The following is a 27,798-nucleotide window of genomic DNA, read 5'->3' as shown; positions in this document are numbered from 1 at the left end:
TAAAAGCTGTGGCTCAGTGGGCCACCCGTCAGTTAACACAGACCGTGATGATCTTTCACCTCATCTACTACAAAGCCCTTCATAAAGGTCTCCCAGCACGCACAGTAGAACCCCCACAGATGGCGAAGGCATGTGGCCATGTCTGTTGTTTGAACAGCCAAAAAGGACACGTGTCATCCGTCCACTGCGCCTTGACCTCCACTTATGGCTGCCAGAGTCCAATTCAACGCAACCAACAGGAAGAGAAGCAGTTTTCCCTTAGACTGATCTGTTTTTTTTAAATAACTTTCTCTTAAAAGTTCTCCTTCTTGCACAACAACATGGTTCTTTCAATCCATTTTCATTTGGTTTTGCAGCTGCCTTTTAGCGTCATATATCTTTAAAATCCTTCCTTTTGACAAAAAAAATTGTTTTTCCCCACACTTCATCACACTAACTGGGTTTTACTTTGAACTTCTGTACCTGCTCTGCCTGTACTCTCATTTTTAACACTTTTTGTGAGCCACATTTCCTTGCCATGCTACTTTACATTTGTTAGACATTTCAGATGAAAGCCTCCTCTTACAGACTGAATGTGAATGTTGTACGATTTCCGTCAGCCTGGTTTCCCAACGTCTTTGAGGAAATTAGAGTTCATCTCCTTACACAGACTGTAAAAAAATGTAGGTAAAACCTACTTCTTCTTTCCCTTCAATGAAACCCTGTTTCTGCATCCAACCCAAACAGTTCAAGGAAAAACTGGTATCTTACATCATCAACCTTTTTTTGTCTTTGGAAATCTGAAAATTAAAAATGGATTCATTCTGTTTTTTCTGTGTCCAAAATTACAGCAAAACTTCAAGACAGACTTAATGCCAGACTAGATCCTAACCAAAGTTATTAAAGTCCCATCATCTCTTATCTATTTTAAAAGTGTTCCCAGTGGTTTTCTAATTAAGATTATGCCATTTTAGTTCAAATTGGGGGGAAACTGTTGTTTTCTTGGACATAGTTTCAGCAGAGCAGCAGTAGTTCATTAGAAATTAACCCCTGAGTTGTGGCGTGGAGCAACCCCATTCGCCTTCCCCTCCCCGTTGCTGAGAGCTCTCTATTTATGCCTGGGGTGTCAAAATCCAGGCCTCAAGGGCCGGCCTCCTCCTGATTTTCCAGAAATTCTGCCTTATCTACTGATTATTACCTGCATCAGGTATGTTTAGCCAATAAGACGCTTCAACAGCAGATTGGTTGGAAAACCTGCAGGATTCTGGCCCTCGAGACTGGATTCTGGCACCCCTGGTTTTCCACTTGTGGCGTACCCAACGTCACAAATAAGCTCTTTTTCAAACAGCCTGTTTCCTGATTCACAAATAGTCAGAGATCCAATTTTAAGCCTAATGTTCTTAATATATCGTCTAATCATCAGAGAAATGCCACAAGAACCTGGTAAAAACACCATTTTCATCCAGGTGGGTCTTAAAGCTACGCATTTTGACAGTACCTATGGCAAAATGTTGAGCGTTTTGTCGAACAATGGAGCCACCAATTCGCTTTTTTTTCTTTTAACAGAGAAAATATTCAGCTGTTTTTGCTGTAAATACTTCCTGCTGTAGTTTTTTTTATCATTCGTCTAACATGTTCTTCATTTTATCTTTGTGCAGAATGAGTTCACTTAAACATGAATCCAATTATAATAATGATTTACTCTCTGTCTTCCCTCAAAACTGATTTACTTTTCTAGTTTTCTTTACTTAGTCAATAATAGTAAAAAAAAAAATACAAATAAACTTTGGTTAAAAAAAAAGAATCTAACTCTGTGACACCAAAGTGCCTCAGAAAAGATAATAAGCTTTGAGCAAAGAATTATTAAAAAGCTCATAAAATCTGGTTTGGCACCTCAGCTAAAAACTAATCTGAAGGATTCATTAAATGTGTTTTCCCTTAAAAAAATGCCAATAGAGTTAAAGTTCTGTAAATGTGTTTTTAAACATGCAGACTTTCAGGTACGACATCCTCTTTGTGAGATTTTGTGAAATCCTTTTTTTCCTTTGCAAGAAAGCAAATGAAATTTTAACTGAGCGAAGGCATCTTTTGTGACAATCTTGGATTTCATTTAAACGGAGATTGAAGTAAACTAAATTGACATCAAAGATCTCAACTGAGCATCAGTGACATGGAGGTAAACTAAGGGACAAAAAGGAGAAGCTCAATGGAGTCTTTTTACTCCAAATTCTCCTCCTTGTTCTTCAATTCCCTCCTTTCCCCAGCTTTCCACTGCTGTGTTTTGTCTGCAGGCAGACGTAGATGTTTATAAAAACGGTACGCACTGTGGATGTCCTAATCAAAGCCAGGCCCTGCACATTGTGTCCCAGTTAAACGGCTATTTTTATCCGCCGTGCTCCAAGACTGGGATGGAATGGGTCAGATAGGGCAGGCTCACGAATCCATCAAGACCAGTGGATAAACAATAAGCCTGCAGGACTGCCAGTAAGCTCCTGTTACTCCAACAAAGTCAACAGAACATCCAATGATTGTGATTTAAGTAGCATTTCATCATGAATCCCAACCCTTTGACTGCCATGTTTTCTTTTTGTGCAACTTTATCTCACCCAGTGAAGTCAAACTTACCTTTAGGTGACACTTCACTGTGATGTAGGGAAGAGTTTTCTTTATAGTGCATCTTATTGGATCTGTCATAACTGAACATACTCATTGGTGTCACAGATGACACTAGTATAAATCTACAGACTGACACAAATACAAAGTACCTTCAAACACACATAATGGGAATTGATGCTCTTTTATTGGGGACACAGGCTTTAGAACTGAAGAAGAGGATGACTTGTTTTTCCTCTTTAGATAATGTAGGGCAGTGTTTTTCAACCTTTTTTGAGCCAAGGAGAAACTCGGTCTGTATTGATCCACAGTCCCTTCATGATCTCACATGCATTTTTGTGATAATTGTGGCAGAAAAATTGTGGCAGCTGTTTTTTAAAGATGTAATAAAAGTTTAGTTAAAAAATTTAAAAACTGTTTGATTTGTGGTCGTTGTGGTTTCACGACGTTAAGAGGAGATAGTCGTGCACCCAGACGCTCACACTGTCACTTTAATAACCAAATGCATCATGGGAGATGTAGTTCAATAATCCGCCGAACGCAGACAGACTAGCGTCTCTGAGCTTCATTGTTTTGTTCACTTTTTCCACGGTCCGACACCGGATTCTGTGGAAAGCTACACCGCTAAAGACGAGCTTTAGCTGGTATTTTTCTTAGAACTGAGAGACTTTTTCAGCAGAATTCAGAACAAGGAAGTGAAGACTTTAACCACTTCTGATTGGTCAGACTGATGACATGTGATTAAGATCCCAACAATGATTGGTGGAGACAGTTAAAGGGGCGGAACATTTCCTAACATAGCTAAAGCTGCGGCTAAATCGCGGTATCGTCATCCTTATCAAAATGTATTTAATAGAATCAAATAAACACAAAGAAAAAAGTATTTTATGATCTTTCATATTCCCAATTTCTTGGTGTTTTATCGGGGCCTGTTGGGATGAACAAAGAACTGAAATCCTGGAGATGGGAAATGTTTTTAGATCAGTTAATGAGGGCAATTTCCCAAGGCACACTTGACCATCTCCCACGGCACGCACACTGGTTGAAAAACACTGATGTAGGGGACTGAATGAAAAGCTTTTCCTCAGACTCACAAGCTGTACCTGATGATCAGTTGTTTGTTCTTCTATGTTTATGTTTTTTATTTGGGTTCATTGCAAAGCTTAAATGAGCTGAGCCAAATTGAAAAACATGGCTCAGTTTCAGTAATTGATTAACCAATACTGTGTAGATCTAAAAAAAAAAGCGATATTGATCAAATCTATTAGCTGATTTTTCAGAATTTCGTTTTTCTTAATCCCACCTGCTAAAGCCAGGACATCTCCTGAGCAGTCTGAAGTTTTCTGGAGAACATCTGGATGATCTGAAAGAGGATTGGTAGAATGTCATGTGGTCAGATGAGTCCAACATGGGACTCTATATTATAAACGCCAGAGGTGGAGAAATGCTGAGTTGTATCCCAAGAACATTGTACCCACTGTGAAGTATGGGGGTAGAAGCATCATGGGGCTGCTCATCAGGGGCCTCATTTATAAACGTTGCGTACGCACAAAAGAAGGCGTACACCACTCTCTACGCAATAATTGATATTTATGAAAAGCAAACTTGACGGGAAAATGTGCGGTCCTTCACGCAAGCTCTGACCCAGGCGTACGCACAAAAACGGGTGAAAGGAGAAACGGCGACACCGTCGGCAGATGGAAGAAACACGTGAAAGTGAAAATGACAATACTGCCTCTCATAAATAACATTAAGACTTCACAAAGCAAGTCTTACAATTAACAGCCTACACGAACACCCGTTGGACCGATCAGCAGTGAAACAAACAAAAAAAAATCAAACAAAAATTACAACATCAATTCAAATGAGAAAAGTGAAATATGTTCTGCAATATTGGTATGTTGTGCAATTCATCCTCATAAATAATATAGTCAACAGAACGATATAATGTACAAAACTGATATTCTCCTCAATGTGTCCGTCTGGCGGAGCAGATATAGGTGCAATCAGATAGATGGATGGATGGATGGATGGATGGATGGACGGATGACAGACAGATGTATTAATTGTCCACTGGGGAAAGTTTTTTCCTAGTAAAACATTTCTTCATAAGCTATGGAATTATGGTATTCATGCATATGCCTTTAGTTTTGTTTTAGTTTTGATAAAACAATCTATGGCGTATGTCTCAACCATTCAGAAAGCAACAAGAAATTACATTAAACAATTTCCCATTTCCACGTTGATTATTACCGACATCTGTAGCTTGTCAGATGTAATTAAATGGATGGAAATAAAATGCTCCATCACAATGCGTAGTGACGCACAATGGCTGATCTTGCGCTCTTAGAAGATGTGGCAAATGGAAGAATTCGGAGTGAACGCATCTTTAGACAGCAAGAAGACTTGCTGGCAAACGAGGACGACTGGCTTATGAGCCGGTTCCGACTTCCTCGAGCCGTCCTGTTGGACCTCCGCGGGCTTTTGGGCCCGGCGTTACAGAGGAGCACTCGGAGGAACCACGCCGTGCCTGTGTCACCCGGTGCACCTGACGCGTCAGTGTCCCCCTCCGCCACCACTCCACTTAATAGGGATTCCCCAATAATTGCCGCCAGTCTCTCATCAAGAGGGGTCAGCTCCGGTGTGTGTGTCCCCCCCCCCCGTGGCAGACACACTCTGGCGATGGAGCGCTAGACGTCTTTTCGCCTCGACTTTGATGTCCGACCATTTCTTTTTTATTTCGGCCACGGTCCGAGGTTGTGAGGCTACAGCATTTACGGCGCCGGCCACGTGCCTTTTTGGCATTAGTAATGCCCACACTGTGCCCTCCAAACAACATTTTCTCCTCTTTTCCACCTCGCCAACGATAACTTCTACTTCACATTGAGTGAAGTTACGTTTTTTTCATTTCCTCTCTATGTTTGCCATGATTTCGCAATCAAGAAATATCAATTTGTGGGCGTTTCATGGACTATTTATGGGCAACTATGGGCGTGTCATGAAGCCGCATAAGCTGCGCTACATTTAGATTGATAGTGATTTACTAAGGGAAAAATCCGTAGGATGTGCGCATGGTTTTATAAATCCGAATATTTCTGTGCGTACGCACGTCCTATGTTTCATCCGTACGCCACTTCTGACGCAAATCCTACGCAAAGTTTTATAAATGAGGCCCCAGGACATTATGTGTTGAACTTTTTTTCCCCCTAATTTGTGACATAGAAAATACGATGGGCAGGGCACAAGCTCCGATAGTGCTCACCATTTTAGTTGCACTCGTAATGTTAGGTTGGGGGTGTGAGGGGCTGTAAGCTAGCAGGACAGGAGAGCACATAAACAAAAGGATGATGGGAAGTGGGGCAAGGCTCACTCCGTACCAATCCGTACTCAGAGCTGAATTTCTAATGAACTCCTGCTGCTCTGCAGAAACTATGTGCTAGAAATTGACACAGTTTTTATTTTTTATTTTAATAATAATAATCATAATAGACTGGATTTATCTTTGCTTTTCCAGATGTCCAGAGCGCTTACAGTGTGTGTCCATTATTCATTCATACTTGGTGATGGTAGCTACTGATGTAGCCTCAGCTGCCCTGGGGCAGACTGACAGAGGCGTGGCTGCCAGTTCTCGCCTACCATACCCGACCATCACCGGGACATTGGAGCAACACTGGAGGCAGGGACGGTACAGTGTCTTGCCCAAGGACACAACAACGGTTGACCGGGGAACCGCTGACCCTTGGATCATTAGATGACCTGAGCCACTGCCGCCCATTTTGGCTAAAAACAAAATAATCAATTTTTAAAAGACCACTGGCAACACTTCTAAATTAGTTCAAAAGATTTATGGAGTGGGACCTTAAGGTAATTCTTTTTAAAACCCAATGCCCAACATACCACCGACTCCCACAGACACAAAACTACAAAACTATAACTTTCTGTTGAAGTTCCATCATCATCCACTTCATGGCCATTTCACCAGCAAGAGCCGAAACATGTTCTTCAAGACGCAACATTTTTTGTTTGGTAGGCCGGGATTTAAACTTCATTTGCTGAGTCTTCATTTCAGTCTGTCTGTTTACCTTCCTCTGATGCTTGGCTCTACTTTATGCAGCTTAGAAGTCATCGCGAGCAGAGCTTTTTTATACTTTAAATGTAAATGAACACTGAAATGAGACATTGCCTCTGCATGTATTAAATGTCAGTTTTAGTTACAGCTCTCTCTGCAGTTGTCATAGTAATTTATAACTAGCATGTATGTGTGTTGGTGTGTGCACAAACCTCACAGAGACCTGCAGTATGACCGCTGATGCCATAAAAGTAAGGAACTGCCAGTTCCTTATAAAGTTGTCATTTGATTGCAGGATAAAACCACTGTAAGCTTTGTGAACTTCATTAGCCGATAAAATAAATCTGCTCCAGTCGTAGTGCCTGGACTGGCTCATATCAGTTCAACATCTCCGGAAAGCAGATAATCCAGGGATTAAGCTGAGTGGAGAATCCAAAAAGAAAAATTAGGCAGGTTTTCTAAAAGTTAGAAAAGTCAGAATTTGAATTTGAATCGCTAAGTGCACCACTATAAATACCTGTCTGTGCTCCACAGTCCGTCAGTACCTCTTCTTTTTCAGCGCAGTGCTTCAAACATAAAGCCTTTCTGGTTTGCAGAATAGTGCGTCCTCTTGGCCTCATTTGCTGTTCGATATTTTCTGAGTGAAAGTCAGTTCTAACCGCTTTATTCAAACGAGTCCAATTGATCTGTGCACACAGGAAACACAGAGTCTGTCTGCTTCTAACTGAACATTTACTCTTCTCTTTATTGACATCTCACATTTTGAGCAGAATGCACTTGAACTCTGTCTGCTCCTTATTCTTTGAGGTCTATTAGATTTCTTTCTTTTTCTTCCAGTCACTTTGCATTAAAAAGAAATGCAGCTTTACATTACAACACGTCCATTCCGACGTGCTTCTTATGGATCACATTTCTGCAGCGTCTGTCTGTCTGACTGACTTTATTTCTCTTTTTGACAAATTTTCAACCTTTAAAAAAAAAAATCGTTTTCTCATTGTCTCCCCTTTTATGTTGGCAGGGCAAAATGGTAACACATGCATTTATGACCACAGATTGTCTTTGAACATCCATATGTCCTTAACATAAACATGCAGACTCAATTATTGATCTGTTCTCCATCCAGACACATATGCAGTAAACCACTCTCAGGGCCAGATGACTTTGATCTGATACATTGGGCTTTTGCTGAAGCTTTTATCAAACTCAAAGAGAGTGGCATTCAAGTTTTTAGATAGCAAAAATCCAATGCTGTGTTTATGCCACATTTTTGTATTCATCTAGACTATAAAATCTCTTTAAAAATGCATTTTATGTATGTATTCTTGGAGGAATCTGTTCTTTGAAAGTTAGGGTTGTGCCGATGGACGATACCATCGTCCATCGTGATGGGTGACTGACATCCCGATGGAAAGACGCCATCGTGATGCCACGCCCCCGCCACGTTGCGAGTCGACACCATAAGCCACGGTTAAATGTGCAAAATATCTCGATCGGATCAATAGTCGGATTAGAATCCAACCGTGTAGATGGGCCCGGAAAAATGTTTTCAGAATATAACAAACGTTCACATGGGTCACACTTTTGGTCGGAATAAATCATTCGCACATGCGCAGTAGGGTTTGAAAAACCGGAAAAGGATATAAATTCCGCCGAGCGGCTATTTTTTTTTTTCAAACTTTATTGAATGTAACAATTCAATCCAAAACAATGTTGCTTAGCGGCTATATACATTGACATGTGAGCTCGGTAATATACGAGACGATCTTCTAAACGAGTTTTTAATAATGTTACGATTATTATGAAGCACCTGTTCGCTCATCATTTGAATTTTAATCCGTGTGGTCAGTGCTTTTTCTGTTAAAGAACGGAGCCGGAATTAGCAGTATGCTAACACGGGCTTATAAGATATTAGCATTAGCTTTGGTTGGCGCTGCAATCTGCATCCTGGCTGCACGTAAACATGTGGGAATAACATCAGCCTTTATTTTGTCGGGACGCGACTGGAAACACAAATCCACGTGATTGTTTGAACGGTTTCTAAGGACTGAGCGACATTTCTGCTTTGAAGCTCAAACCGCTGTGTGTGCTGATGATCCGAGCTCTGCTCTGAGACACACATTTTTAGACCCGTTTCTGAGTTCGGTAGCTAGTTCCCCTAGAGCTGCGGGACGGATCGCAGTCCTAAATCTCCCACACACACCGCTCAAGTAACAAAGCAGATCAATAGCAATTTGATGTTTAAGGGTAACTTATAAATCATAATTGTGTATTATACTGATAATGAAACAAGAACAAAATAGAAAAAAATGTACTGAAAAGCAATTTAAAAGGAAAACTGCTTGAGATAAAGTGTAAATCAGATTTTCGTGTTTAAAAAATGGATTTAACCTCACAGAAGTGACTTTTAGAAAAGCACGGCTAATAGTTAAGCATTTAAAGTTTGTAAAGATTCTGTTTTTCCTCGTTCATAATAAAATCTATTAGTCTTATTTACATTTATCTAAATGCTGTGTGATGCCGTTTCAGGTGCGTAACCTGTGCTACATGGTGACACGGAGGGAGAAAATGAAGCACAGTCTGTGCGACCTCCAGGAGAGGATCTTCCATCTGCAGATACAACTTCTGGAGGAGGAAATGGCTGGAGGTAAAAGGAAGCCTGATGCGTGAATTTCATTCACGTTTTATCCTCTTGCATAGATGGAATCAATCTGTTTGACATGAAGGATTTGAAAAGCTGTCCAAAGCTACATCTGAAGTCCTGCGGTTAGTGTGGATGGTCATTGTTTGGAAGTTGCATGCTTTGTTTCTTCTTCTTAGACGTGCATACCAATAAAATCCCAGTTCAGCTGCATATTGTGTCACACACCATCCAGAGAAATGGAGCTCAAGAATCTGTCCTCTTTACACAGATGGCTAACCTTGCTGCTTTGTGTTCCGCTGCTCTCTGGTGTAGAGCGGGAAGGATAAACGATGGATGCTTTGGTGAATGCGTCGGTGAGACGTCGGCTGAAGAGTAGATCTGTCATTTTAGCAGAAAGCTCTTTATCACGAAAAATCGTCTTGTAAAGAGGCAGCTTTGACTTTTCCACTTGTTAGAGCCAACTCAACCTGTACTAGAGAAAAAGTGATCAGTCATTCATCATCTCATCCAGAAAAAAAAATGTTTTAAAACATGAGTTTGGAGGAAATGGATGTTACTGATAAGAAGCCTTTTTGTTGCAAATTATGCCAAGAATCATTTTCTCTATCATTTATTGGGAGTTTTTTTGTTTTTCTCATAGTCCCAGTAAAAAAAAAAAACTCAATTTTTTTTAGATTTTAAAGTTGTAAATGTGTCAGAAATGCTTCACTTTTGAAATCAGGGGGGGAGCTACAACATTTTATATTTGAAAATTTGACAAAGCATTATTTTTATTTCATTTAAAAATGTTGCTTTTGCTATTTTTGCAATGTTTAAAAAAAGAACGTGTACTGATGATTTCCTAATCTTTGTCATTAAAACCAAAAAAATTGGAGGGGTGAGTGTGGGGCAAAGCTTTTTTGCTGGGGAGGACAGCTGCCCCCATTTGCCTCCTGGAGCTCCAACCATTTGACAAAAATATTTACATGTTACATGTTCCTGCAGTTTTAGATTAGATATGAAGTGAAGCTTTGTGTTTTCATTCTAAGCTAGTGTCTCATTTTAATATTTTGGGGAAGATTGCTAGTTTTGCAATAGATCAAAGCAATAGTTGTAATGATTTAGGGTTGAAAAAAAACATTTTGTTGTACAATTAGCAGAATATGTCAGATGTCAGAAAAAAGAAGCCGGTTGGTCTGTGTTTGATCCTTCTCATTTGTCTTAGTTGTGGTTGGTCCAGAATGACAGCTGGGATGTTGATTTGAAGCCTTTTTAGCTGAAACATTTGTGACCCGCAGCTGACATGCTGATGACAGTGAGAGCTTGTTGTCATGGTAATAGCATTGACTTCTTGCTGGCATTGTAATGATAGCGACGCTCTGTGGGTCTGGCCCTGTGGCGGTGTTGTGGATTGTGTGTGTGTGTGTGTGTGTGTGTGTGTGTGTGTAGGTGTGTGTGTGTGTGTTTGTGTGCGCGTGTAAAGTAAATTTTGCTGTTTTTTTGTTGTTATTTTTTTTCATTCTCTCATTAGGCGACAACCGCATTCATGCACTTGTGTAAATGAAACACCGGCACTTCTGCATTCTTTAACTCCCTCTGTTGTTATTTTCACAATCCCAAAACTCTCACACACACACACACATGGCGTGGAGAGCTGCTGATTCAGCAGATTGCTGCCATGGGGTACCTGCAGCTCTGCTGCCGGCGCTAAACAACTGCATCTATTCACACTGCCACAGGAGTTAAATTAGAGAGCATAGTTGGTGTTTGAGAGAGTGAGGCAGAGAGGGAAGAATGAGGTTGTCTGTTAGAGTGATTTGTCGTCTTCTTCTCCTTCCTCCTCTTTTATTTTCACTCTCTCTTTCCCTCTTACTATTTTTCTTCATCCACCTGCTTTTTCTATTTATCCCAACAGGTGTGTCCATTTCTTATTCCTCTTTCTGTTCCGAGGAGAATACAATTATTGTCCACATTTAGGGCTGTGTAAAGAATGCAGCTATCAAACTTTGCTCAGATGTGTGTTCTGCTGAAAATAGGAGACTTTTTAGACATAAAAATGATTTTTCAGAGTCTGTCTAACGACTTGGTATGAAAAAGAGAGAAAACGCGGCCACAAAATAAACATTAAAATATGGGAACATGCAGAAACACTACCATTGAGTTTTAGTTTAGGCTGAGCTACTAATGCATTCTGAAGTCCATGGCATCACAAGGAATCATAATTTAAACAGGATATTAAGGGTCAGATAGGTTTACCGCCAAAAGTATGCTTGATTTATTTACCCATCTGTCTAATTCGTGGCCACATATTTGTATTTTATTCATAAACTGTTACTATTTTGTTGCCAAGAATTAGTAATTTGTTCCAACAATTTGGTAATTTTGTGGCCATAAACCAGTATTTCATATAATCTAACCAGGTTGTGGCCACAAATATGTACAATTTAACTATTTTGTGGCAATTTTTGTTTTTAAAATATAACTATTTAGTTGCCACAAGTTAGTATTTTCTTCGTTCAATGTAGTTATTCGATGGAGCAGATCTAGTATTTTATTCAGAATTTAACTATTTTTTGGCCATGAGTCAGTATTTTGTGTTTAAAATGTAACTGTTTTGTGGTCACAAGTTAGTATTTTCTTCGCATAATTTTAGTTATTTCATGAAATTGAGTTAGTATGGTACTTTGTTTGTGCAATTTAATTATTTCATGGCCACCAAATAGTACTTTGGTTATACAATTTAACTATTTTGTGGCCAGTAACTAGTATTCTGTTTAAACGATTCAACTTTTTTGCAGCCACGAAATTTTTGCACAAATAAACTGTTTTGTGGCTTCATTTTAACTATGCAATTTAAATATTTTGTAGATTTTCAGAATTAGTATTTCATTAGTATGATTACTTTTTTTTGTGGTTACAATTTATTAAATTTCAGAATAATTTCAACAGAATGACTGCGTAAATATTGACTCTTTTTTTTTTTAAATAAAATCCTCAATAAAAAAAGTTGAAGTAGGTTTAAAAAGTCTAATTCTTCAGGAAAGTCAGTTTTTAGTTATGTAGATTTGCCCAGTACTAATTCTGGCCAGCACAGGAGCTGCTGCAGCTAACGCTAACTATAAGACCTGTTTTTCAGCCAAGCTCGCCCAGCAAGCCACCCTTCCTCCCCTTAACTCCCTGCGGGCTTGTTTCCATGTGGAAAACTTTATCTCTTCTCCAACTTGCCAAAATCAGAAGGACTAACCTCTGTCCACCTGCCTGTCTCTCCCAGTCCTTCATCCATCATCCACGCTCCGGCTGCCTGTCTGTCTGCTATGTTGTGGGCTGTGTGAGTCATGCTTTATGAATGCTTAGCATTGTACTTTCAAGGGAGACATGCAGGCAGAAACAATGCCTAAAGTCAGTCCTCAGATGGAGAATTTACAGCCTGATGCTCCGTTAGAAACTTTTCAGTTTTTCTTCCATAATCGTGTTTTATTTCTAGGTATTTAACCTACAAAGCGTAGATTTTAGGCAAGATTAAATCTGTTAGCTCATCACATCCCTATGAAAAATGTCAAAAGGGATTTCACATGGCAGGATGTGAAGTTAGATGGTCCTTTTTTTAAGTCATGTCTTTAGCATGATATGTTTTGACTACATTCTTCCACAGAAGACTGACGAGTTTGTCTCCAAAATAACCTTTGTCTTATTTGTATACAAGGCGTCTTTTGTACCTGACATTTCTGATTAAAGCAGTGCTGACCGTACTTTACTTTAAGACTTGTAAACCCTGGCGATGCTTTGGAAAGATCATTTAGAGCGTAAAGATGTTTATTTCAACACAAATTTGGCTCCATTCTAATCCGCTTATGTGAAGGACCTCTTCAAAGGTGGTAATGTGTGATAAAACTCTTTATCTGCTGTGTTGCAAACCTCCTAGAACATGAAAAACACATTTTGAAGTCTACATTTGTGTGCTTTTTTTGAATGCATGCAGAGACGCAGTGTTGTTGTTATTCAGAAAGTGTACGACATTTATATTCCAGCTCAGACCTAACCGTGACAAGCTGACAGCGGTTAGTATTGGCCTCTCTGATCTGCTTTCAGCAGGTGTGTGCGTGGTTGTGAATATATATGTGTGTTAGCGTTTCAGGAAGAGGATAAGAAACGGGCAAGCAGGAAACAAGATAAAAGAAGGAGATGAAGGAAGGAAGGAACAGGGGGAGCGATGAGGGAAAGTGTGAAAAGGATGGAAGAAAAGGTGCAAGGCGGAAAAAAGTTTTATTGCACTAATGAGCTCAGGTAAGAAATGGGACACGGTAGCCAGGTACACACCGACTCGCACACTGCCGCTCGGTGCACCCAAGAAGAAAATTAATCACACACTTCAAAAAGATGACTCCCCTGGTGCTCTTGCACTTTCTAAACAACAGAAGATGGGTAAATTTGCAGAGGCGATGCAAAAATCACTCGTAGAATGGGGAGACAAAACAAGGACAAATCTGGCCAAAAAAGAAAATTGTTGGTTTTCCGTGCTGATTGTTAAATTGGTGCAGAGATTAGAATCTGCAGAGGGAAACTTTGCACACATTCAAGCAGAGCCTGGAGGGCTCAAAGGCTTGTTTTCCTCCTTTCTGAGGTGTTGAAATTATAAATCAAGATCAGATTAGGATACAAAAAAGAGGGAAAATGCCACACAAAAAAAGTCCCCGCCATATCAGAGAATAGGATGACAAAGGAAAAGGAGAAGAAAATGAAAGAAATCACAATTTAGAGGTGGTGTGATTACACATCCCCCAGAGATCCTGCAAAGTTAATGGGCTCTGCAGTTTCTTCAGTAGCCATAAAATAAATTGGAAAGAGGGGCACAGATTTGTGCTGGGTGTACCTGGACGATTTGAAAACAAACTAAAAAGTCATGCAGCCGTGAAAGACACAAACTTTTACTCTTTGTTCTTTTGCTTCCTTGGAGCTTCAGGGGATTCACAAAATCACCACAGGGATGGAAAGCTGTTAAAAAAATGCAGACACCAATTTAAAAATGGGAAACGTCTTCCAGGATGCAGAAATATAAGCCCATGTTTGTACAAAGAGTAAAACATTATGCTATCTAAAATGAGAAAAAAATGTCTATGCTGTAGGCTGAGGAAGAAAACATCATCAAACAAGGATTGCTACAATATCTTGAGCTTTCTCCAGTTTTCCCAAAAGTTTTCATGATAAAGTTTTTCTCAATACTTGCTTACTTATAATTGCCTCTTTTTTTTAATGAAAGTTAGAAACCTCCCTTATTGACTTGGCTAAACTCTGCCATCAATCAGACTATGAATTCAACTTCTAGTTTGTTTTAAGTTGTCAGAATGGTTTTACCCAGTTACAAGAGTTAATAAATTGATAACTCATTGTCATAAATCATCATAAATTACCAGATGTTTAGCTTTCTCCGCATCAACTAGCCAACCTTTAAAGATATATGCAAAAAACATCATAACAGATTACAAAGTACAGGTTTTTTGGCTTTTAATTGACATAATTATGGAGCATTAGCTTAAACCAAAGCTTTTTTGACGACCATGAAACACTTTGATTAAAGCTTTGGTCTTGTGGACCCGTATGGGGATTGACTCGTTAGCGTGCGGCGGGTTTTTGGGGTGTCAGGGCCCACGAGAGGATAAGCCGCATATTAAAGGGGAGCGCAGGCGTGTCTTGCCCTCGAGGGTCATGCGCCCACTTCAAGGGACGTCGTGAAAATAGAACGTACCATTGTTCTGCATGTGGTAAATTTATTGTGAAGTATTTGCATGCACCTATGCCGTACCGGTGACGCTGTTGCACGGGGGCCTTATGCCTCACTGCAGTCGCTAGTAAGGTGCAAAACTGGCCTCTTATTGAGCCAACACGAACGCACACGCACTGGGAGTCTACACTTATCACTTGAACAGTGCTAACGGCCTCATAGCAAAGTCTTCAGGATTTGGGGGTTTAAAAAATAATAAACGTGTATGGCGTCTCACCAGCTTCATCCTTACTCACCCCTTTATGTTTGTAAGTGTTTGCTACGACCTGTCAGTATTTCCTATGATCAGTCCCCCACAGCATGCCGTAGAAAAAATGTGCATGAACGTTTTCGCTCTGTGGGCTCGCTGAGTCTCAGTATTTCGTGCAGGCCACCCACCCGCGTGCTCCGTACAGATTTGCCCGTTTTTTCCCCCTCAGATGGTCCACATCCACCCCTAAGGGCAGTTGTGGTTATGGCTTCAGACGGGCTGGAAGAACAAGCAGTTGACCAAACAACAGTACGTTTCTCCTAATAAATCAATGAATGCTAATATTCACAGCATAAAACACTAACATAAATAATGAAGAATAATCATTAAAAGGAAAGCAAAGCAACAAAAAGAACAAAAGCGGCACTATGACAAGGAGATGTATATATGCTGAATAATTGCTTTGAAATTCAGTTTAGTTCTAAATTCAAGCAGTTCTTTGTGCAACTCCTTAAACTGAAAAAAACTAGAAACTGCAGAGACCAGCATGAAGTGACTGCAGACACAAACCACCTGACTCTCTCTTTTCCCTCTAAGTAAACATTTAGTGCTGAATACTCACTGAACTATAGTCTGACACTCCTTTCTGTCTGTTCGAACACACACACACCCTATATCAACACAGAGAGGTCGTCACAGTGTGAAATCTCTCTGTGGTCTCTCTCAGCTCCATTCATGCGTGTCCTGCTCCTCCATGCTAAACTGAGCATGAGGACAACCTACTGCTGGAAATGACAGCCGCACACACACTCCAGCACAGACACCACTGTACTTTTACACTGAACTTTTCTTTTTTTTCTTTCTAGTTTTTTGCAAAACATTAGGTGAAGTTGGCAGTTAATGTGCTGAAATGTCTCCCTAACCTCTGGAATCTTAACTTTTTTGGGGGGGAAATTCCTAATTAAATTAGAAATGGTGTATTTTTATTAGATTTGGCTTGAGCTCTTCATGCTTTTCAGGCACAAAGTGTTGAAGAATGTTGAAAATTGAGAAGGGGATTACTTTTGCGCTCCTTTAATAACTCGGCGGCGGAGGCGTTCGTGAGCTGTGCCGTCAGGACTGTTAGTGTAAACAGCAGGAGTCTGTTACAACACGACATCTCAACAATCAGAGCTTCCCGTGTCAGAAAGATGGGGAGGGGGGGGGGATCATCACTGGGCTCCAAATGTGAGACTCGCTGGAGTGTGGCGGCATGTGTCTGCATTGTTTCCTCACGTGCTGTGCGCGCAGACGTGTGTGCTCGTAAGTGTATCTGTTTAATGTGCCGCCGAGTTAACGACCGAAAACTGAGTTGATCAAATTAAGAAGAGCTTTATTTAATAACTAAAAGAAAATATCCTGCCCATGTCAAGGTTGTTCATCTTGCTGATGTTTCCAAATGACTTTTTATGCCGTTCATGAGACGAGCACAGATATTTAGAGAACAAATGTCACTTTTTTGTGTTGTGCAGATGAAAGGCTAACTAATAGTGCTTGTGTAAAGTAATACTAATATAGGAGGTGTCATTTTGAATACTCATGCATTATGCATATCAAAGTATAACGGAAATCCTAAGCCATTGTTTTTCTTTTTTTCGCACCAGTTTGGTGTAAAAATAATGCCTTAGCTTGTTGTGTTTTCTGCCGTACTCCCAGCTGGAGAAAGGGAATGAGGTCTCCTGCAGGGAGAGGACAAGGACAGCGTAGCTCTGCAGGCCTCTGCTTTATGTCATGTGACACACCTGAAGAGCTGACATACAACTGATGTCTGCTTTGTGTAGATCTAGAAGTCCGTGGCAAAGGTTAGCTTCTGGATTTTTACTAAGAAATCCAACATAATTTGTGATACAATGAGATTTCATCATAGTTTATTTGTTTAGCAAATTTTGGTGGTTTTCAATCAATCAATCAAATCTTTATTCATATAGTACTTTCACATTCGCCAGACATCCAAAGTGCTGCACAAGTATAAATACACTAAAACCATAGGTAAAATTCAAAGAAGCACAGTAAAACGATAATAAAATCATCAATAAAAGAAAACACTAAAAAATCTGTTGAATTATCATTCTCTCTGGTGTTAAAAGCCAATGTAAAAAGATGAGTTTTTAGCAGAGATTTAAAATCATTTAAGGATCTGGCAGATCTCACTGACAGGGGAAGACGATTCCAGAGTTTAGGAGCAGCCACAGAAAACGCTCTGTCCCCCTTGGTCACAAGTCGAGTCTTTGGAACCACTAAGAGCATCTGGTCTACAGATCGCAGAGCTCTACGAGGACGATGGCTCTGCAGGAGTTCTGAAAGATAAGGAGGTGCCAGACCATTTAAACATTTAAAAACCAAGAGTAAGATTTTTAAATCAATTCTAAAAGAAACAGGCAGCCAGTGCAGAGAGCGCAATATTGGTGTGATGTGATCACGCCGTCTGGTCCCCGTTAGAAGTCGGGCAGCTGAATTCTGAACCAGCTGAAGACGGTGGTGGAGAGACTGGTCGATCCCGGAATAAAGGGAGTTACAATAGTCCTGTCTGGAAAAGATGAATGCATGAACAACCCTTTCCAGGGTGTCATGGGGGAGATATGGCTTCACTTTACTGATTAATCTAAGATGATAATTGCTGGACTGGACCACTGCACTAACTTGTTTGTCAAATTTGAAACGACAATCTAAAGTGACCCCAAGATTCCTAACAAAAGACTGATTAGAGTCTAATGACCCAATGGCACTGCTGCATCCTGTCAGGAGGTCTGTTTTCCCAAACCTTTCATTTAAACAGAGGAAGTTTAGGTCCATCCAGGCGTTAACCTCCTCTAAACACCTTTGTAGGTTCTCTACACACTGGACTCCCCCAGATTTTAAGGGTAGATAAATCTGGATATCACCTGCATAACAGTGACAAGACATATGATGTTTTTCAAAGATGGAGCCCAGTGGAAGCAGGTATAAAGAAAATAAAATAGGGCCTAAAATTGAGCCTTGAGGTACCCCATGTCCGATTGGGACCTTTGTGGATGAGAATGGTCCCAGTCCAGACCTGAATTAAACAAATTCACTGATCAACTTGAAAATGTGAGTCTTTGTTTGCTTGCAAATGAACCCTGGTATGTTTCATTACAGTGTGAACATGCGCTATCTATCCAGCAAGCAAGATTGTAGGTGAAGGAAACTAAACCCACAGTCAATGGGTGTTTTGCAGCAGTACCATCCCCAAACAAGCTTATTTAGACAAACTGAGTCTGCCTGAAAATCCTGATCAAACAGGTTCTAAAAGTCAGAATTACGTAACAGAAAATGCACATTTGGTGGATTTTGGTAAAATGGTGGATGGTATATACTTTTTTAGTACCTTCCCTGAAGGCCCAAAGGGCCTTACGGTCCCAGTCCTGTTCACCCAAGCACACACACTGATGGTGGCTCTGCTATTGAACAGTGGCACCAACCTATACCCACCAGAAGTAATGTGGGGTTCAGTGTCTGGGCAGGTAACATGAGAAAGACAGGAAACCAAACTTACAATCTTCCACTCAGAGGTCGACCGCTCTACCTATGCGGCACTTTCCTTGTCCGGAGTGAATCACCTAAAAAAAAAGTCACAGTATTTGTTACAACAAGCCCTAATTACGAACAAATCTTTAAAAAAAAATGTTGCCCCTATTGAAGCAGCTGTGACTGCACCGAGCTACAAAAGGACAATGGTTCAGTCCGGTCCTTGCATCTCAAGGAGACAGGAGACAGGAGACAGGCTAATACACAGAGCATCTGCATTGACTTCCCCTTACAATATGTTCTTTTTTAAACAACAGAAGGAGTTATTCTCCTGCTAAATTACCAGCAACAAACTGTCTGAAATGTTGCATAATTACAACTTTCTGTCAAATAAGACTATATTGAACCACTTTAATGACTAAAGTACGGACCTTTACTTCGTTTTACAGACATTTTGCACATCAATCTAAACTGAGGAATCAGCAAGTCCCCTAACCGGAGCCTGTTTTCTGTCTCCCCGCAGAGAACGAGCAAAGCCAGAAAGGAGAAAAGAGGAAGCTGAATGGAGTGAAGGAGAAAGGGAAGGAGAGAAGGAAGAGTAGTCCTGAGAAGACAAAGGACAGGTGGAAGTCAGAGAAGGGCTCTCTGCTGAAAGAGCTAGGTACATTGTGTGCGTGTGTGGGCGTGTTTGACTGAGAGGGACCTGGTTGCAGACAAGATGGCGCCCGCAAATGGATATTCTACAAGATTTCAGAGTTGTAGCACCTTTTATTAAAACTTTTTAATGTAAAAACAGTCATTGTTTTATTCCTTTCAAAAAAGGATATAAACAAAAGTGTTCAGATTTGTAAAACAGTTACACCGGAGTTTTAGTTCCCGTGTTAATATTCCTCACAACCGGCATTTTTTAACCCTTAACGCGTTCCATATATGATAATATATTATATATAGATTGTAAGAGTTCTAAGAACTCTTAAATGCATATCTGTGAATATGTGTGTTGTTTTCTGAGTGTGGATTAACTTTGTCATGGCAGTTTGATGGTCTGATGCAGAAAAAGACTTAAAACCCTTTTAAATAGGCTGGATAGTTTTAAGATGCAACATACTCAAATGGCTTCATGAAGGAAGTAACTCCTATTCAAAATGTTAGCAGAGTCACTGCCTAATAATTAGAGCCTTTATTGATTTTTGACTTTAACTTGCCATCTGTTGACTATTTTGATATCTTAAACCACAGCAAAGCAGTGGGGCTTACTTTAGTTTTTGACTCAGCAGCATGAAGATACTTGTAATTTACAGGCATTTTCCTGACACTCACGCACACAGATTTGAAGTGAGCGTGCAGATGATAAAGGCTCAGCGCCTTGCTTCAAGCCATTTGATAGACATTTGATTGACAGGTGAGTGGCGGCGCTGAGCTTTACATTGTCAGTGTGAGACAAGCCACCTGCCGGACTGTTTAGGCTTGGATTAACATTTCAATGCTGTGGCATCCTGATAAAAGTCAAAAGAAAAGCCCCTCTCTGAAGCAGAAAGTCAATTACAAAGCATAGAGATTTGTTTGTTTCTTTGCTGCAAAAAGAGGTGACATGTTTGCCTCGGAGCAGTTTTATGTGGCTGGGGTTCAAAGGAATCAATAACGAGCTGCAGAGGAAACGCTACCGCTGATGTTTCAAATCAGCGCAAAGAAAAAAACTACTTCTGTATACCAAAAAAAAGCAGAATTTGAGATTATAATTTTAGTACTAGTCTATCTCTGTTCATTTCGTTACCTTGCTGGTGCCCTGATTAATCTACTGACATATGTAATCACATAGCAGACCTACGACACTCCATAGCTAATTTCTTTTTTTGTTATGAGAAGCAGAGCAAACTTTTACAATTCAAAACAACATTTTCCTCCCCTAAATTAAGGTTTTACATTCTATAAAGGTTTCTTATCAAGTCTTATGCTTGAAACACACATTTAGTTTAAAAGATAAAATATTTACTGAAATACAAAAGTTAACATGGAATAACAAAGAATTTCACACATTACCTCCTCAGAAATCAAGCTCCTTTGTTCTAAATATATTGTTAGTAGGAATAATTATTTTTTATGTCATTTGTAAAATGCTTTTTTAATAGTTGTATTCTATAACATGTGGGATGAATATCTGAAACACTAAGTTGTGTTTTTAGCTCCAATGGTTCTCTTCTTTTCAAGACTTCCACGCATATTTCTTTTTTACAACGTATATTCAAATACTTGAAGAGTGTTCATAGTATAGATTCATCATGGTTTTTATGCTTACTTTGTGAAAACCATTTATGTAGGTGTAAAGGTTTATTTGTTTGTAACTTTTAGTTTGTCAGGATCTTGATACCAATCAGTAAATAAATGATCTGTGAAGAAGACAAAGTAGGATTGATGAGCAGGAGAAGGGACATTGACAGAAGGACTCCAGCAGTTCAGAAAACACACAAACCTTAATGTTTCTGTGATGGTAGAGCGAAAAAAAGCTGCTGAAAACCCACCAATCTGTTTTTAAGGAACAAACTGATCCTGCTCAGCTGACAACAGAAAGGATCTGATGTGAGAGATTATCTTTTGGTGGACGTCGTGCAAATCAAAGCCTAACTTTGTTCTTGTTTTTCTTACAAAATCGAACAGTATTTTAGTTTGAAGTGTTGGTTTGCCGGCATTTCAATCCTGACAATAGAAAAGTAGACCTCCTTTTCTTTTCTTTTTATCTTCATTCTTTAAAATGACAAGTTTTAGAAATCTGGAGTTTCTTTTTGTTGTGAATATTGGCGCCACACATCAGAATAGTTTCTCTGTTGAGAGAAATTGGACAATTTTAAGCCTCCTCTGCCAAAAAATTGAGTTTCTGCTACACTTCCACCGATCATCTTCTTGTCATTTCAGTGAAGCTTAAACATTTTCAGGGTTTCAGCAAGCGTGACTTTTCCATTTCTAACAAATCAACATGTTATGATTCTATGAGTTATAGGACTGGTGATGTTTAAGATTTAACATAAGATGACCCCTTCATTTGTCCCATCTGGGAAAAATGTCCTTAGTGCAACGCTACAGTTAACAATAACAGTAATAGAACAGAGTATGCAGAATTTCAAAGGTAATATAATGGATCACATATTTATGCAATCATACATGAAGAGAAGTATTATGTCGAGGCACCATGAGTCAGTACTGGGTTCACAGGTTGGTGGAAAAAGTTTAGAGTGAATGGAGAGAACAATAATAACAGTAACAATTAGCTGCAAAGCTAAAAAGTCATAACCTATCATCCATTATACACAAAGAATAATAATTTCACTTAGATCATAATGCAGTTGTTTTTCAAATCTCATAAACAAAGGTTGTTATTCAAGTCAGACTGCTAGTTCCTACCCAACACCCCTTAACTTGCATGTCTTCCCAGGCTTCCCGGGCCTGGGGTGACTTTAAATCACAGCGGTGTCAGCCCTGCACGCTTATCTCCAACAGAAAATCAATCTCTGACCAAAATATCCCACTGCCGCAAAAAATGGCAAAATAACCAACTAGCATCCAATAGAAGAACCAAAATTGGCTCAGCTAGACATTCGAAGACTTTTTAACGGTCTAGGAAGGAAAAAGAAGGAAAATCATAAAGCCTGGGCATGACACAGAAGAAATATACGGCAACTGCAGTAAAAAGGAACCCACAAAAGCTGTACTGACCTTTGGAGATTACCACAGTTCAAACAGGGTTATCCCAGACGAGCCCCCAATAATTTAGACCTACAGCTTAGAGTAGACTGTAACTGTCAAGTGTTTATACTTTTTTGTGTACTTTTCCCACACTTGAAAAGGGCTGAGTGTCCAACGTTGAAGATCGATTTACTCAGACTGCCACTTGAGATCAATTTCTAAACTTTAATTTATTTCCATTTGATCTGGCAGCAATCAATAGGTAAAAACCTTAAACACACACAATAACAGTAATAAATATTACAAAAATTCAACATACACATTAACAACAAACATTTATGCAATTTAAAGTGCCTCAGTTAATTAGCAACATTACTCATTTACTTTAATAACATTCTTATTTAAGTTCATGTATTAATTCCAAATTTATTCAAGAATTGCTTTAAAATCTCATTATTTAGCAAAAATTCACATTCATAAAGAACTTCCCAGTGTAAATTTACAAAGCACACCGACGAAATAAACATCTAATCCTTAATGCTGAAAATTCCCACTGGTACCTGAAGTACACACAAACATTTGCGGAGCGCACACTCCGGTCCCACAACACACCAAACAAACAAGGAAACAAGGGATCGTGCAATTTTAGCGCTTGGATAAAGTCTTTTCTTACCGGCTGCCTCTTCAACAAATTAATATGGACCACTCAATTGCACACAGGTACGAAACAAGCTTTATGCACGGACTGACAAGGCTTGTGTCTCGCCGGTGCTTTTCCTGAATGAAGTGCGTGCGTCGCCATTAAATAAATGACGCAGCACGCTCAGCTGTTCAATCCATATCACGTGATCAGTCAGATGCTTTGCGCAACAGTAACAAACTGAACCGATCTGAGGAGATGCACAGTGTGTTCCCGGACGAGCCCCCATTTGTTATGACCTACAACTAAGAGCGGACTGGAACAAAAAAGAACGAAATGTAAGCACCAAAATAGAGGGAACAAAACATGATACGCAAAACATCAAGGGGATCAAAAGGCTATCCAACACTGATTTATTTACAGCTGTGTACAACCATTTACAATTCAATTCAATTTTATTTATATAGCCCAAAATCATGACAACACTCGTCTCAATGGGCTTCATACCGATAATTGTAAGGTTAAACATAACATCATATGGACCATGAATACATATAATTCAATAGGAAAATTCTAAACTGAACTAACTAAACAGCTTTTTTCGGTCTTATGAGACATGAACCTCAATCATACTTTAGATCCTTATTGGTTAGGGCACATTCATTCCATTTTTCAAGCATTTTTTTCAATATATTTTGTTGTGGAAATCAGACAATGTTGACTCTTACCTTTCTAGTTTTTAAGTAACCAAAATAAAAGCACTACAAATTTGCCTGGGTAAAAACAACTTACCGTATGTATAAGATACAGTTGCAGTGCTTAACATTGTGATTATTAAATCAATTGAATTCAACAATTTTATAATAATGGAAGACATTTTGAAATTCAGGTAGAGTTTTTTTCTAAGTCATATTTAAAAAAAGAAAAAAAAGAAAGAAAATGTGTTGTGGCACAATATCGGGATATGTATCGTATCGCCAGACTCTTCCCAATACACACCCATACTCTCTACCACCAGTTTTACCACTTAAGTTGATCAATCAAAATGCCATGAGCTGATCCTGATCAGCTTATAGTAGGTCTGGCAAGTGACATCTCCTGCAAAGAAAGGTGTATGGTATGGCTCAAAGGCCGTAACAGAGACAATCGTGAACAGTACCGGTGCTATCTTTCAAAAGAAATGAGAGAAATCCTTTGATGTGATAACAAGTCATGTGATAACAAGTCAGTGGTACTTATGAAACTATGTTGAACTTTTAAGTTTAAATCAGTCCCCAAATCTGAAGAAATCAGGCTTAATTTTTATTCCAACTACAGCATGTACTCAGGGAGACTTCCAGCAGTTACTGTGGGACACAGTTCAGCAGGTTCATCCATGCAAAGTCATGCAGAGAAGAAGCCACACGCCAGCGTGAGCCAGAAACCGCTTCTACGGGCCAAAGCTCATTTAAGGTGAACTGAGGCAAAGGGGAAACTTATGGCATATTTTAAATTGTTTTAGAGCTAGGGATTGAAAACGAAAGCTAAAACTAATTCTTCATCCTAGTGTTCAGACGTTTTTGCTTCTGATGTTGTGAGGATGGCAAGACATCTCTAAAATACAGCTGTCAATACATGGATAGTCTGACTTCTCATTCGATCGGCCTACAGTCCTGCTGCAGTCTAATACCAGACAAGGAAAAAGGAAAACTTGAATTCCAAACTTCAGCAGCTGATTTGCTCTCTGTGTTGCATTCTGCATGGAATAGTATTTACTATGAGAAACATGTCATTTTCCACATTTGAGATGTTTTCCTGGTTTGGGGAATAGAATAGGTGTTTATATGATTAGCAAATCTCTTCATTTCTGTTTTGCAAAGTGTCCTAACTCTTTGGAACAAGTTGTTTGGATTTTCCAGCAAAGAATGGAGTCATATGAGATATCAAATGCTCTGCGTGTTTCATCCAAACACAATGAATATCGGCAGTGACGCACAGCCACCAGAGTTTTCCTTTGGAACTGAATATGAACAAACAGACCAAATGATAACGCAGGAGAGCTGTTTGGTTGTGCCTTGCTTACTTCCTGCTCTGATCAAAACTTCCAGTCTTTTTTTTGTCAGTTCCCTCATCTGTTCGTGTCTTCTTACAGTGAATCTGTCTTTCATATCTGTCCATCTGTCCTTGTGTTATGAAACTCCCTCTTTCTGTTGATCTCTCGCTCTTTCTCTTTCCACTTGACCGCAGAGGGATAAAGAAGGCATCTTGATGTTGCATACATGCTGGTAAATCATCATCATCATCATCAGACAGGCCATATTCCCATGACAAACAATTCCTAGCGTGTATCTACAGCCTTTATGTTGTCATAGTGGGGATTGGTGCGTCTCTGCATTGTCAATGCAATACTTATATATAGTACATTGTTTTCTGTGTCGGAGCGTCGTGTCTGTTTGCTTTTGCGTGCCGTATGTGTTCAGATCTCACCGTCTGAGTTGGACCATCTGTTCTGTCAGCTCTGGTTCTAGGATTCAGAAGATGCTGTTGAAGGAAGTTGAGGGGAAAAAGAAGACGCTTTTTAGAATTCTCTAAAAAGTAACAACTATTATATCAAAAATATATATCCATGAAAAGGCAAACATTATAGAAATCAATAGTATTTTTGTTCAGTAGTTTACATTGTAGAGCAACATCCACAGCAGACAAATATCTGCAGAAAGTAGTGAAGTCCATGGCTACACTGACAAAAACTGTTTTTTTATTTTTAGTTACAGCTAAATTGAAAAAAGTCCACAAAGCGAATAGAAGTTGGCAAAAGCAATACTTGTTTTTCCTAAGAGTCACAACAACTACAAGTGGAGGCTGTTTGATCTCTCCTCTGTTCCCACTTCCTCTGCCTTGTTTCCTGTCCTCATCACACTTCTCTTCTGTCTCTCCTACCCCCTGTGTCACCTATTCCCTCGCTATTCGCCCTGCTGATTCCTGCAGAGACGTGCTGCGTCATGGAAACAACAGGCTCTGTGTGTGTGCCATGGCTGGTGTTAAACGCACCTTAACAGCACCTCCTGCTGTCCTACTTGGCTGATCATTACAAGCAGGGAGGATTTACAGGGAGCTGCGGGAAAAATGGAAACATTCAGGGATTTATTTTTGTAGAATGTGTTCTTTTAATGAAAACATGACAGTTTTTTTCTTTAAAAATTAAGAAGAGTTGCAGAATTCCTCAGATTGAGAGAGAAAGTAGAGCTCTGTTATAATCATTAAAGACCCACTCCAGTCATCCTTTGATCTGTTGTAAAAACATTCCCAGTGGTCTTTTAGTTGTAATTTTCAGTTGTGGACGGTACTGTTGGCGTGGAGTAAGCCTGTCCTGACTTCCCATCATCCCTTTGTTTACACTTTTTTTCTGCTAGCTTACAGCCCCTCACAACCCCAAACTAACATTAGCAATATCAGAGCTATCCGGGTGTACAGTTTAAGCCAGATTCCAGCTCAGACGAGGAAAACAAAGAGGTTCATGGATTTGTTTGACAGTGGATGATCAGAATGGAGCGGAGCAGGAAGTTTGTTGCCTGCCGACTGGAACACCTAAATAGTGTCACTGCTCCAAGCTTTTTTAAAGAGCTTTTTTGATATGCTCCTGATTCACAATGATTTAAATAAAGAAATACTTTGAAATGCAATTTTAAGCTTTTTTTTCTTCATATATGTCCTGCATCATCAGAAAAATTCCATAAGAACCTGTCAAAAACAACAAAAACACAATTTTCACTAGAGTGGGTCTTTAAGGATCTTTGGTAGGAAATCAACCTGCTTGTATCTGAAACAAAATAGGCATCTTAAAGAATGATGGTTTAGTTCCCTTTACTGACTAAACATCACCAATATTTGAACTGCACAACTCACACTGTTTCAAGAGGGGCCAACACACGATCAGGGGCACATCACACCCAGAAACACTCTGTTACCTTCAGGACGGCAGTACAGTGCAATCAGAACACAAACAAACAGACTAAAAAACAGTTTCTATCCCACAACCATCACCACACAACAAACAGAAACACACAAAATAGAAGGCTGCTGAAATGTAGTATAACGGTAGTCGATTTTTGTGTTACCTTTGCCTTAAAATGAACTTAGTTTTTATAGTGTAGATTATAACATTGTTGTTTACTTTTCTGAATAAGCGACTGAACGACACCTCTTGTGCATGTGACATGTCACAATGACAAGAAAGTCTATTGAATTCTGAGATTCAGTTTTCTGGGTTATGATTGTGTGTCGGTTCTGTCACAAATACAATGTTTTGAAAATGTACATCCTGCAGCAGAGTTTTGCAGAAGCTACTCTATTTCTGATTTCTGCTCTTGAGAGGCAAACATGTAAAAAAAAATAATGCTTGTAGAATCACAGCAAACAAACCGTTTTTATTTACAGTAAAAAATCTTCCTTTAAAAAATGTTCAAAAAACACCTTAAAAGGATGTAAAAAAAAACTTTGCAATAATACAAGTGTACTCCAGCGGCTTAAATTTTAGAATAAAAGGTGCATAAGTGTAATCTTTTTTTTTTAAATTAAATGTTATTTAATTCTGGACAAATAAATCCATTCATTGTTTGGTATTTTTTACCACTTTTTGGGTACATTTTAATACAAAACAAATAAAGATCAAACCGATATGTTATATTTTCTTATAAGTTGCAGACAATGTGAAAATAATACAAAT

At 39.4% G+C, this 27,798-nt stretch overlaps 1 protein-coding gene and 1 long non-coding RNA gene across 3 annotated transcripts in view; one reads left to right on the top strand and one right to left on the bottom strand.

The window, feature by feature from the left end:
- The window catches only part of jade2 (jade family PHD finger 2), a 214,962-nt gene that overhangs the window by 177,174 nt on the left and 9,990 nt on the right, over positions 1-27,798 (top strand). The window contains exons 11-12 of one of the 2 annotated variants that reach the window (XM_023962509.1): positions 9,188-9,305; positions 19,299-19,436. In XM_023962509.1, the coding sequence (XP_023818277.1) occupies positions 9,188-9,305; positions 19,299-19,436 (256 nt within the window). The remainder of the gene's footprint in view (positions 1-9,187; positions 9,306-19,298; positions 19,437-27,798) is intronic. The other variant, XM_023962510.1, reaches the window with a different exon arrangement.
- Positions 17,224-26,489, bottom strand: LOC111948639. The gene is made up of 4 exons (XR_002874597.1): positions 25,751-26,489; positions 25,560-25,613; positions 18,804-18,867; positions 17,224-17,586 (listed from the first exon to the last, which is right to left on the bottom strand). It is a non-coding gene; the product is annotated as an uncharacterized LOC111948639 (long non-coding RNA).

The sequence above is a fragment of the Oryzias latipes genome, chromosome 14 (genome assembly GCF_002234675.1).
Source record: "Oryzias latipes chromosome 14, ASM223467v1".
NCBI lineage: Eukaryota > Metazoa > Chordata > Actinopteri > Beloniformes > Adrianichthyidae > Oryzias > Oryzias latipes.
The sequence above is the reverse complement of the archived record's forward strand: the minus strand, read 5'-3'. Positions and strand labels throughout refer to the sequence as shown.